The following is a 12572-nucleotide window of genomic DNA, read 5'->3' as shown; positions in this document are numbered from 1 at the left end:
CTTTGCGACTTCTTTCACGGCCCCCATTCCACGTCTCCGAGGCGTAGTATCCTTTAAGTAAATGCTAAGGAGCGAGGAGGGCACAGTCGTATCGTACGCACGTTTCCACGAGCCATCGGTCTGTTCATCGTCGATCGTTAGTTTCCTTCGCCCCGTTCCTTTCTCCGCGACTGTGTGGTAATTAACGCAGCAGTTGGAGCTTCCTCTTCTATCCTCGACGTATTCCTTTGCAATCGAGTGTGTACGAACAGCCTCGGTTGATTATTCGCACAAGTGCTGACTCGGGCTCTCCTGCAGCCGACGTGGCCCGTCCGACCATCCTCGAGCCACTACCACTGCCGAATATACCAGCTCGTCTGACCACCGCCGAGTTTATTCTACTTACTCCCCACTGTTCTGTCTGCCCAGCAATTTCGCCTCGCAACTGTCGAACTAGTTAGCACAGTGTTTCCCAACCTTTTTTTGAGTCGCGATGCGCTTTTATAATATTCAAATATCACGCGACCCCCCTTATATAAGGTGAATTTAATCAGGGAAAGAAAACACATTAAATATAGGCATTTCAGGATATAATTCAATCGTAATAATATTAAAAAATAAATAAACCGTGGCGATTACACCAGCTGGGAATCACTGCGTTAGCACCCCCGCGTTTTTCTGCTCGAAAAGCAACCCTCGCCCCACCATTTCGCAAATCCTGATGCATCCTAATTTTTACCAAATTCAGGCTCATCGTTTACTCAAAGAAGAAGAGGCTTTAAGACGAGAAGGCATCGCTTTTATCATCGGACGCGTCCACTGTTCGTAGCTCGATTAAATAATGACGCTGCGACGTTATAAACGCGAATTAATATTACGAGTCAATATTAGCCCCGTTGAACGGTGCCAATCGAGTCGCCATTATGCACGGCCCGCCCGGCCCGTGTTTTTCGCCACCGGCGGAATATCCGATTTTCGAAACGCCGCGATGGGAATTAGTAATGCTATTTGCCGCGGCATTACGCGACGCGTCTCGGTCGCCCGGTGGATTCTGGCAATCACCCTTCCTAATTGATAATGTTTGATTCACGGGCGATGACGCCGGTCGCTGCGTTTGCACGGGCGGCCCCCGCTGTTCATCCCGGAAAGTTTCCCGCTTCCTGGGCCACTCTCGTTTTGTCGATTCGCGGTCACCAACTTTGCTAATTCATTCGTTATTCATATTCGACGGAGGGGGTCCCTTGACGCGCTGCTTGCGACCCTTAACATACATAGTGTCCGTTAAAGTTACAGCACCCGGGAGCAGCGCTGGAGGATCGACGAAAGGACGATGTTGAATTAGTGGTCGGACCGGTGGGTCTTTCCGATCCTCGAGGACAGGTCGTTCGATGCAGGAACCTATGGAAGTTCCGTGTCCAGCGGAAAATCGGCGCGCGTTCTTTCGGCGCGAGCCGTTTAATCGCGAGCGACGCGTAGCGCGACGAAACAGTTAGGGGTTGTTAAGGCAGTTTCAGGGCTGAGAGCAGCCGATGGGGCCCGGCGGGTATTTCCGCGTAACCGACCTCGGCAAACCGAGCGAAACGAGGTCAGGAACGACGCGTACGAGGAACGAGGGTCGTTGGCGGGCCGCTCGCCGGTCGTCCGCCTAGCCACCCCTCAGCCACCCCAGCCAGGGGGTGCTCCTTCCCTCGGCGTCGCTCGGAGTCGCTCGGACGTTGCCGTTTCCACGAACCGCCGCTTGGAGTCGTGTTACACCTACGCGTGCACGGGGCACCAGCACCAGCTCGCGCCACAGGCAAATACGTGCCCGAACGGAAGACACGTAGCACACAGCCAGGCAATAACTACGGGCACCAATATTGGACCTGGCCGAACTTACGGATAAGATGCACGCAATGCATATACGAGCACAATCGCAAGGGTGCGCGGCTCTGCGAAGGGACACGTGGCAACACGTACGCGCTTCGTCTACCTTCACCCCTCTTCCATGAATATGAATATTCTTTCGTGGCGGAGCTAATGAAATCGAACCTCCCTGCCACGGGGGCTTAGTTGGAGGTCAGTTTTCAGTTCCTGTGGATACGTGTGCGGTCTATCCGTTGGCGAATATATTCTTGGTCACAGGTTAAGGGAGAGGTTTAAGGGTTGCGTGAAACTTTATAGGATGTTATAGTAGGGGAAAGTGAGGCAAAACCGGGTGTCTAATGTATTTTTCCTGCTAGCAAGAAGTCAGAGGGGAAAATAAACTTTGGGCACCGCTAGGAATCTTAATTGGATCTTACAGAATCAGAAAATGAGAGTCCTTCTTTGAAAAGCTATTTGGCTCACAGGAAAACAAGATTTCTCGGAAGTATGCAAGTAGCCGGGTTATTAAAAACGCTAAAATATAATATAATCATAAAACCTTTATCACTATTATTTCGGAATTCATAAGAAAAGTTGGTTTAACAAATATTAACTTGTATAGAGGAAGTGCAGCATATTTGGAATACTGTTGGTAATTTGGAATACCGATGTATCTAATAAACTACTAACGCTACCTAATTTGTAACACCCTAGATAATAGGGGCTATGGACCTGTTAACTAATGACATTTGTGGATGAACCGCCATTGTAACGTTTTCGACTTAATCTGCAGAATAAGAAAACGCCAGTCTGCAAAACTTTTTCAGCAAGTATTCAATCGTTTTAATCGTGGTTAGAATGTGTCGAAACTTTAGAGTTAAACACTTAATCTACCCATCTGCGGTATTCCAAATTACCTGCACCTTAACGAAATCGATACTTCCTGTCATTTGTCATATAGATCAAAGTTTCAGTTACTTTTTCTTTTTTATTATTACTGAGAGTTTGAAATATAAAAGTTTATTAGTTTTCCTATGATATTATGCAGTTTTATTTGTTCCCATGCTTTGCTTTAATTTTTTATTCGTCTTAAACAAACTGGTATTCCAAATACACTGCACTTCCTCTATAAACAGATTTCCACCTATCTAGTAAATAAAAATCACAAATTGGATAACACAGCACTGGAACTTTTCAAATCGCAATATTTAAATTTCTCTGGACGGAAAATCACGACGGTCTTTGCTCTGCGATTGATCTCATATCGTCATGATTACATTCCACCCGAATGTAACGCCATACGTTGGCCTACGTATCGCAGCTTTTATCTTAGAAAAAAATTACACCCGGTTATACCTCACTTTCCCTTACTCTAACTACAAATTGCACTGTACCTTATGCAACGAAAGTCAGAAAGCAACCCTTATCGACACAGAGAGCAGATCCCATACCCGCGCACGCAGGTACCGACGAGCAGTCGGAAATCAGGTAGAGGAGTCGCGCGGGAAACGCGGAGCACGCATCGAACGGTCTCGATAGCGGCACAGGAACGATTCGCGCAGGTGTGCGTGCCCCTGCTCGGGAGCCCTCGCACCTGCAGGCCGTCTACGAGGCGAGCACAGGCGGACGGAGCTTACACCAGCTCGGGGGTCGCGCGCACGAGGGTGGTCGGGGCAGGGACAGGGACGGGCACAGGTACAGAGCCGGTGCACTCTCGTCGGGCTTCGGAACGCGGGGAACGCGCACACTTTCGCGCAGAACTATCGTGTGTAAGCGGCATGGAGGGGGTTGCGAGCAGGTAGAGCGAAAGAGGGTTGGGAGGAAGAGTCCGCGCGGCCGGCGGTGGTACGCGGTGCGGCGTAGTCCTCATTGGGCGTCGAGACGCCGTGGCGACGCGGTCTCGGCTCGGTAGCACGCTCGGAACGTGAGCACGCGCGCGCCAAGTGTGTTCGGAACGCGGAATCGCGGGCACGAGGACCGAGTGCGCGGATTTTCACACAGCCACGTTTCCTTCCCTCCAGCCACTCACACCACCCTTACACTCAAGCACCTGTCCACCCACCCACAAACACAGGCGCGTCGGACCCCCGAATCGAGCGATTAGAAAGTGTACTTCGCATCGGTCCGCTCGCTCCCTTCCCGCCTGTGCCAGCCGCGGCTTCGGTTCGGCCGTTCTCGTGGCAGCCTCGCGTGTGACCCCTCGCGAGGATTCACGGAGGCAGCAGGAGCGGGTCGCAGTTCCTGCGGTTGTTGTGTGCGTCGGGACGCGGCTGGCGCCGAGCTCTCCTCCGGCGGGGCAGTGCCGCGTGAGTCTCGCGAGCGGGAAAAGTGTCGCGACCGATCGGGGGAACCTTGGATTCCCAAAAGTGTGCGCGATCCGCTGCGAAGCGGGGCCGATCGCTGCCGCGTGGCGGACCAGTGGATACGAGCGTCGAGGGTCGATCGGATCGGAGCGAAGGTGGAGGAAGCAGCGCATGATGAGACGGACGACGAGAGGATGTCACGCGGACGCCGCGGGATTCGTCGTCGTCGTCCGGCAACTCGGGCCCGAGCGGAGGATAGCGGAGGCAGCCAGCGCGAGGGCCCCGTTACGCAGAGGCTGAAGGGACCGGGACCCATGCCGCGTGATGATCTGATGGGCCGAGTCATGTCACGTGTGGTCGGCACGCTGCTGGCGCGCTCGACGCTGCTCAAGAGCGTGGCGGCGGCCCTCGTCGTCCTCTCCTGCTGCAGGTGCACCCGTGCCAGCGAGTTCCCCGAGAGAGAGTGCTGCGACCTGATATTCCCGATTCCAGAGCCCACTGGCAGATCCACGTCCGCGCCGACACCTACTGGCAGAAGCGGTGAGTCCCAGTTCACGTTTCTCCTACCCTCCAAGTGCATTCCACTTCGACTCGACGCGACCGGAACTTCGAAAGGATACAATTCTTTCTCTGAAAAATTGACAAAGTTCCTCGTGCGCTTCAGCACCGTCGAAATAACAACGGAAGATCCCCAAAGCGGAAATTCAAACGTTTATGAAACTTTGGGGATACGTAGAGGATATATACCCAGATACGTATCACGCAATTTTCTTGCTATCCAAATTCACTCTAAAGGGTGAAATTGCCTCCAGAAGATCCGGCTATTTCCCGATTTTGTGTTATAACTCGCGAACTGTAGGAACTATAAGTTACCGAATGATAGTGCTAATTAAAAGAAGTAACTTTTGCCTGAAAACATTCTTCCTATCTCTTAAAGTTCGCGAGTTATAACAGAAAATCGGAAAATAGCTGTATTCTCAGGGGTCGATCTCACCCCGTTAGAGTGAATTTGGGCATGGAAAATAATTTGCGCGACACAAACCTATGTAATACATCCTCTACGTATCCCCGGAGTTTTATAATTCGTTGTATTTCCGGGTGGAGGATCTCTGCGAACAGCAAGTCGATTCGCGAATCGTGCTCTGATTTTCGTGGCATTCGGGAAAACGCGCGTGACTCGAGTGCCCTTCCGACGGAGCGTCGTCGCAGTTATTGACTGGATCTACTTGCGGCGCGATGTCTCTACCGTCGTGTCCCAGTAGTGCAGCGCGTATTTATCGCGACCTCTTAGTGATCCGCGCTTGATCGAATCCGAGTCGGGTTAAACGCGAGCGAGGGTCATTCCTGCGGTTTATCGACCATCGTGCACCGTACCGCAGGTAAATATATTCCATCGACGAGAGGGGAGGTTGTGTATCCTTTCTAAAAAAACACTCGTTCCGCCGGCGGCCGGTTTGATAGAGCGTTCCAGCGGAGTAGAAGAGGCGGCCAATAATTGGACAGGAACCAATAAACCGTGGCTCTATAGCCTGCGCCGTATTTTGCTAGCCACCGGCCAGCTATTACGATTTCCGTGGAGGGACCGGCGGATTATTAATTCAATTAGGATCGTTTATTAATTCAACAAGGACGGTTTATCGACGCGCGGCCACCGGAGGGTGGCGGTAATTCCAGCGGCGGAACGATCGCGTAATCGGGTTGCCAGCTTCCCTCAAAACCTTCTTCCTTCGCGAACTTTCCGCCTCGGAAATAAGCGGTCGCTCTTCCGCTCGATGCTCCGCTAATTAACTCGGGCAACTCCTCAGCGACATGTTAATCTTTCCACCCGCGTGCCGGTACTCGAAGAAACATCGCGGCGACCAAGAGGGATGCCTGATCCGCCGAAGCTGCAGGAAAATATTCCTCAGCCCGCCCCTTCGCTCGATACTTTTAATTAACTCGAATTTATTGGACAGGGTCCTTTAAAGCCGGCAACTTCGGTATTCATACTAGCTGGATTATACGAGCGGGAGTCATACAGCCGTTAGAGACTCGCTCCTCCTCCGCCGCAGACTTTCCCCTGAACTATTTTCCCAGTCGCATAAAGAACCGAAATTCGCCCGCCATTAATGCGCCCTTCTAGCCGTATTTAACCGCCCCATTCTACGATTTCCGCGGGCGAGAACAAACGAACCCAGTGGCCGCGGAGTCAGGGTAATCTTCGCCTGAGCGTTAAACGGTCGGGACGACAAAAATTAAGGATACTCGTAGAGGATTTATAAAGATCGCGGAGCACGGAGCTGGAATTCCGCGTTCGCGTGTGCTGTTCGGGTTTCTAAAGGCCCTTGGAACGGGCACGAGGGTGATAAGGGGCGAGACAGAGTTCGGAGGATTGTACATCGGCGCGTGATTCGAGTCTGAATGGCTGGAACAACGTTTCGCGGTACGGTTGCTCGGAAAGACGATAATAAGCAGACATTAGAGGTTGCAGCGTTACAATAGGGACGCTCGAGAGACGTACAAAGCGTCGGCACAGCTCTCGCGGCTTTTATTCTCCGCCGTGTGTACTACTCTCTGAACCGTATCCCCCGGTCGATCCTCTGCGTCCCGATAATTCCTTCCACCTTTGACTCAGCTGCCTACGCGCGAGAAATCGAGAAGAGCGGCGAAGCGACGCACGCGGCGTTCCTCCTTTCAGGGCTAATTGGCCGAATCCTGTTTCCTCCGGTCCTCGGCGCGTGCTCTTCTTTCGAATCTGACTTAGCAGGGATGCTCGCGAAGGGTCGCGGGACGTCGTCGTTGTCGTGGGAGGCGAGCGAGCATTTCGGGATAAAGTTCGATCGAGGTCGGCCGCGATCGAAGGTTATCTACCGTGTCTACAGGCGGCGAGTAAGTTTCAGGGGTGGAAGTCATTTATACCCCCACAGAATTCCACGCCGGCGAAATATCGCGTACGTGCTCACGGAGCGTTAATAATGAAAAGCGATTAGCTTCATCGGCATTTTATATTCCTCCGTACTCCTCCCCATTCTTTCCTCCCCCGGCTCGAGGGGGTAGGGTGAATGGCGTTCCTTCCACCGGCGCACCGATGTCTCTATCGCTGCTCGGCGCGGCCGAGGAAAGAGCGCAGCGGGTCAGAGGGAACGGAATTAATTCGAGACGTCCGCTGGAGCGGAGTTTTATTAATTTCCCTTTAAGAGCACTCGATGGTCGCGGACTCGTTTGTAGCGGGAGAAAGGAAAGTTGCTTAACGAGGAAAGTATATACGATTTGCCGGAGGAACGGAGGGGTCTGCGGGAGGTTCAAGCGCGTCCTATAGATACCGCGAACGGCTCGGGCGTTGCGGCAGCGACAGAACGAAAAACGAGTGGACGGGTCCCCGAGGGGAGGGCTGGAGAAGCTTGGAGGCACGAAAGCGTGGAGAACAGGAGGCGACAGCCCGTCGAGATGAAGGAATCCTCGTTCGAAAAAGCGCGCCGGGCACAAAGCGCGCGCGACCCTCCGAGAGCGGGCGAAGATTTTCCAAGAGCTCGCGGCCCCCCAACCCGCGCCACGACGTTCCTCGGCTTAAATGTCGCGAGTCGGCCCGCAAGGAGAAAAGAGGAGCTGAAGACACGTGGAAGGGAGCAGGCGGTGCGGCGGAGAAAGAGGAAGGAGGAAGAGAAAGAGAAAAGAGGGGAGCTAGAAGTGGCCCATTGACGTTAAATCGCACGGTGGAGCCGCTTTTAAACGTCCTCGGTGTTTTCGCGCGACCTACTTTGCGAGCCGCACCGTAACGAGGTTGCTTTCGAATAAATTCCAAGTACCTTCGGGTGTGCTCCCGCTCGTTGCACCCGCGAGCACGGAATTTTTGGCAGGCTGAGCGCGAGAGAACCACCCCCCGAAACTGTTACCTACACCTGTCCACGTCACAGCGCCCCCCCTTTCCACAGGGGGGGAGGGAACAATCGATTGTCAACAGACTGGGCTGGTTCGTTGGGGCGGTCGAGGTCGGTTAGACGCTGCTTGATTCTCCCTTGTCCGAGTTTGCCTGCGCCCTGAATTTTCATTTTTCGACTTGTAATCCAGCGCGCCCTCTAAAACATCCCCGCCGCGAACCCCCAGGGACTTTGACTCTGGATCGAGGCGAGTTTTACAGCAGAGAATCGCCGGCATCCCCTTCTGCGGAACGTTCGAGGCTCACCTCGATGAATATTTACGGGGCATCGTGATTAATTAATCGCCGCTGGAAGATTGAATACATCGGAGGCTAGTATTTAAGCGCTCCCCGTCTATTTCACCATCGTTGCTGTTTGTAACCTCGAGCTGGAAAAGGATTTAGGGTTCTGGCGTCGTGGTTCGCAAGAACGTCTGGTCTAGTAAATTCTGCAGGGGCCTCGATTTCCACGGCGAGCTCCATGATTCGGTAAAACGATCGAACATCCGGCTTCCGTTGTGCGCTCCGGCGCTCAGCGATCTCTCCGATACCTCTCGGCTTCCCGAGAACATTCCGCTCCCTCGACCGCTGACTCGCTTTCCGTGCGTCTTGCCTCGCTGTTTTACGCAGCGCTGCCCATACGTGCCCGCCTCTGTTCCCCTGGCTACGGCCGAAAGCGTGCACGCGTATCGCGCGGCAATCCCATTAGCCAGAAGCTACGATTTAAAAGGACGTTTCGCTGTCGGGGCACGCAGTAGCCAGGATACCGCGGTGGTTCAATTAAATTACGGAACAGTTTGATTTAACGGGGCCAGACTCAGTGGTAATTAATTAGGTGTTTGGTAGAATTTCATTATCGGAAATAAATTCCGGTGTCATGGTCGCTTTGATACTTCATTCGATACACTGTCGTTCTCTAAATAACCTGCGAGTTATTTCGATCGCTGATGTCGAAACGTTCGGATATCTCGAAGAAGTCCAGGGCGCCTGACTGCTCCAAGTATTTCGCTGCTTTCCATCTTCTCTGCCACTGTGTGACTCCTTGGTAGCCGGAATTTTCGTCCCGCTGCCCTTTCATCTCGCCTTACTCGACCTCGTTCCCCTTCCTGGCGGCGATTCCGTGCCCCCTCACCGTTTCGAAAAATCCGTTATTACTACTTGTATCGCGGCAAAGGGAACACCTCGGAATACGCGGATCCTTGTCAAAGAAATGACTAATTAATTGGCCGACAAACTCGGCCCCCTTGACCCGATACTATGGCTCCCTTTGAACTCGGCCCGCGGCTGCGACCTGAATCGTCGAAACGGTTCGCGGGCGTTCTTCAGCTCGTTGATCGCGACCTGAACGCTCGGCCTCGGATTGCCGATGCTGTAATCCGCCAATTTGCCCCGCGGAACTCGAGCACGCCGGCCGTTTGCTTACTTTTAACGGCACCGAGAGGGCCACGTAGCCGAGGTATTGCGCGACACTCGACGTCCCCCCTCGCGCGACTTCTCTCGGTCCAGAGGGGGTGAATCCGGACGGTGCGAGTGTCTGGTCGGATTTCATTAAACGACTGCAATTTGATTAATCAACGATCGCGGAGGCTCGGGCATATTTTAGACGCCGCGTATCCGGGCCACGGTTTATACATATTTCATGCCGCGGCCCTCGACGGAAAAACAAAGACAGCCGCCTCCGGACGCTTAATTCCCCAAGTATTTGCTGTCGCGGGCTCGAAATTAATTCCGCGATCGTTAATCACGCAGAATGACGTTTCACGTACACCGAGGAATTGACTTTCAGCGGGTTTCCACCGGCGAGAAGCTACGGAGCCCGGAATTCCTTCCGCGAGTATCTTCGCTCCTCCTGCGGCCCTTCGCTGCGCCTCCGCGCTCCCGACAGGCGCCCTTTTTTCGCGACTCCTTTCGTTCGAAAAGGTTTCGCACCGGCTCCATCGGAGTATGTCGGTTTCCCGTGGACCTCGCAGCTTTCCAAGCGTCAAGCTCTTCGTCCGATGAATTCCTTGGCAGCTCCTGCACGCCAACGCGTCGCGACTAATGCAACTAATGAGTTGCATCGGTTGGCGTTGGGTAAAATCGTTCTTATTAGACTCCGGGTGGAGTTTATTTTCGCCTCTCTCCGTTTGCTCGCCTTGGTTCCAGCGATGGGCTAGCAGCAGGATTCTCGGGAAGCGACCCGCGGTAAAACACCCGCTAAAACCTACTCCTGTCTAATTAGACAGATCTTTACTTCTCCCCGGGCCAGGCTAATGGTAATTTTTTAACGAAATTTGCGCTCCTCCCGGGCATGATTAATAGAAATGGAAATTAGCTGGATTGCGTCTGACCACTGTTGGCCGCGTTCTACTGCGCGCCACTGCCAGTAGAAGAGGACGGTTATGGTCAGCCCGCTCGAGAGGCAACGCGGCTGGAAAAACCGACGCTCGTGCTCTATATATAAGTTTCTTTACAACACACAGCGCCGCAGGACACTCTCCTCTGCCCCTTTACATTTGTTTAAAGCCCGCTGCTAATTGCGTTAACAAATACCGTCGGTTGTGGAGTGTTACTTCATAGCTCGCCATCTTTTGTTCTTTCAGCGACTCCACGTTCAAATTAGGCACTCGACTATCCCCGAGCACACCTATGAATTCACTCCACTCGCGCCAAAGTCGATTTGTCGGGCATCGAGTTGCCGTAATAAAGCCAGGCCGCCCCCCCTGGACGCAAGGGCGCGAAGAAAAGGGTAAATAACGCTCGGGGGGAAGCAATATCGGCGAACGGGGGGGGGGGGGCGCAGAGACAAAAGTTTCCTCTTGCTTGCACCGGCCCGAGGGGCAGGCTTCCCAGAGGCTCGTGTTGTTGTAGTACAAGGAAAGAGGGAGAGAAAGGGCGGCCGAGCGAGCTGCAGTTCCCGTAACTGCCATCGATCACCCAGGAAATATTATCTCCATAAAATTCCGGCCGCTTGTAAGAACAATATTTATCTTTATAAATCTGACGACGTGGAGTTGGCCTGTCGCGGAAACGGATATCCCCATAAAAAAACTTGAGAAAAGGAAAAAAATTACGCCAAGTACATGAAATCAAATAAATCACAAAAGAATAGAAGATAATAATAATTAGAATATAACAGAAAGATGTGAAATCAAAATGAGCTGCAAGTACATAAAGGTGCTTTCCAACTGCGCTTAAGATGACACAACTACGTATACACTACATGTACAATTTTGTACTTTTTTGAAGTTTTTTTTTATGGGGATCTCACTTCTTTTTACAAAGATAATTTGCATAGGGAATGACTTCAGATCATTTTTAATATTATATGTATTATTATCTTCTATTCTTTTGTGATTTATTTGATTTCATGTACTTGGCGTAATTTTTTTACTTTTTTAAAAGTTTTTTATATGGGGATCTCACTTCTTTTTACAAAGATAATTTGTATAGGGAATGACTTCAGATAATTTTTAATATTATAACTTACAAATTATCACGGGACAGAATTAAGGATAAATCCAGTCACAGCATCATCTTACCCTTCGATTATCTATATATACATAAAATCTTCAGTTTAGTTACAAATAAAAAACAGTTTGATGATATTCAAACATGTCACAATTCTAATTTCGGCAACTTACCTTCTGTTTGAGACTGCATTTTGGTTGCAATTCAATGGTACAACGATACATATTTGTAAAAACTCGTTTATAACTTGGTTATAACCTGACGGTAAGCTGTCAAAATTTGGAGTAGATTGCATAGTGAAGATAGCTATTGACGAACGAAACATGTGTTGTTTCTTTTTGGCTGAAGGTGTGCGTGTAACGCGTATACGTGTTATGTTGACGAAAATTTTGACTGGAGAAGAAGAATCAGAATCATAAGAAAAATCTCACCGTTTCTGACAGATCCATGACATGATATTACGATATCTCTGTCATGCGTGGACCGATTTTTTTTAATTTGGTCTTATCCGAAAGCGTATATGCGGTTTACATAAGAAAAATACCATTAAATTTAGGAAATATTGCAGGCGTGATGAGATATTAATGAAATAAGTGTCAGGTTAGGTTGGAATAGCTCTGCGACGAGAAAATGATAAGCGGTAACGACACAGTCGATATGTACAGGGTGTCTTTCACGTACTTGGCGTCGAGACGCTACCGCGTCTCTAGATATCCACGTTTAATGCCCCCCTTTGACCCTCGCGGTCTTTTTCCACGGTTAATAGAGCGCAACCCTTTCTCTGCGGTGTTTTTCTAGCATCAGATAGTTTGCCGCGGCGCAACGACTGACGGTTCAATTTTCCCAGTCGACCGTGTCACATTGTTGCGCGGGATCGTTTTTACGCACCCCATCGCCGTGCCTCTGAACTGTGCAGCGTTATTTACGAGGTGTCGACGAACCGGGTAATCTAGTCCCATGAAATCGGCCCTCGTGCAATCGTCGAGGTCAGATTCGAGCGGCCGTAACTGGACCGGCGCTGTGAGGATGGAATGGGCCCGGATCCTCGCGCATTATAGCCGTCCTGGGCTCAACGAAGATTGACAACGTATTCGCTTTCC

At 51.4% G+C, this 12572-nt stretch overlaps 1 protein-coding gene across 3 annotated transcripts in view; it reads left to right on the top strand.

Annotated features, from left to right (window-relative positions):
• The first annotated feature begins 3666 nt into the window (after positions 1–3666).
• Gfrl (Glial cell line-derived neurotrophic family receptor-like) overlaps positions 3667–12572 on the top strand; it is a 237279-nt gene continuing 228373 nt past the window's right edge. For all 3 annotated transcript variants that reach the window (XM_076811825.1, XM_076811824.1, XM_076811823.1), the window contains exon 1: positions 3667–4667. In XM_076811825.1, coding sequence (XP_076667940.1) covers positions 4322–4667 — 346 coding nt within the window. In that variant the 5' untranslated portion in view covers positions 3667–4321. The remainder of the gene's footprint in view (positions 4668–12572) is intronic.

Source organism: Andrena cerasifolii, chromosome 5 (genome assembly GCF_050908995.1).
Source record: "Andrena cerasifolii isolate SP2316 chromosome 5, iyAndCera1_principal, whole genome shotgun sequence".
NCBI classification, from domain to species: Eukaryota; Metazoa; Arthropoda; class Insecta; order Hymenoptera; family Andrenidae; genus Andrena; species Andrena cerasifolii.
The sequence above is the reverse complement of the archived record's forward strand: the minus strand, read 5'-3'. Positions and strand labels throughout refer to the sequence as shown.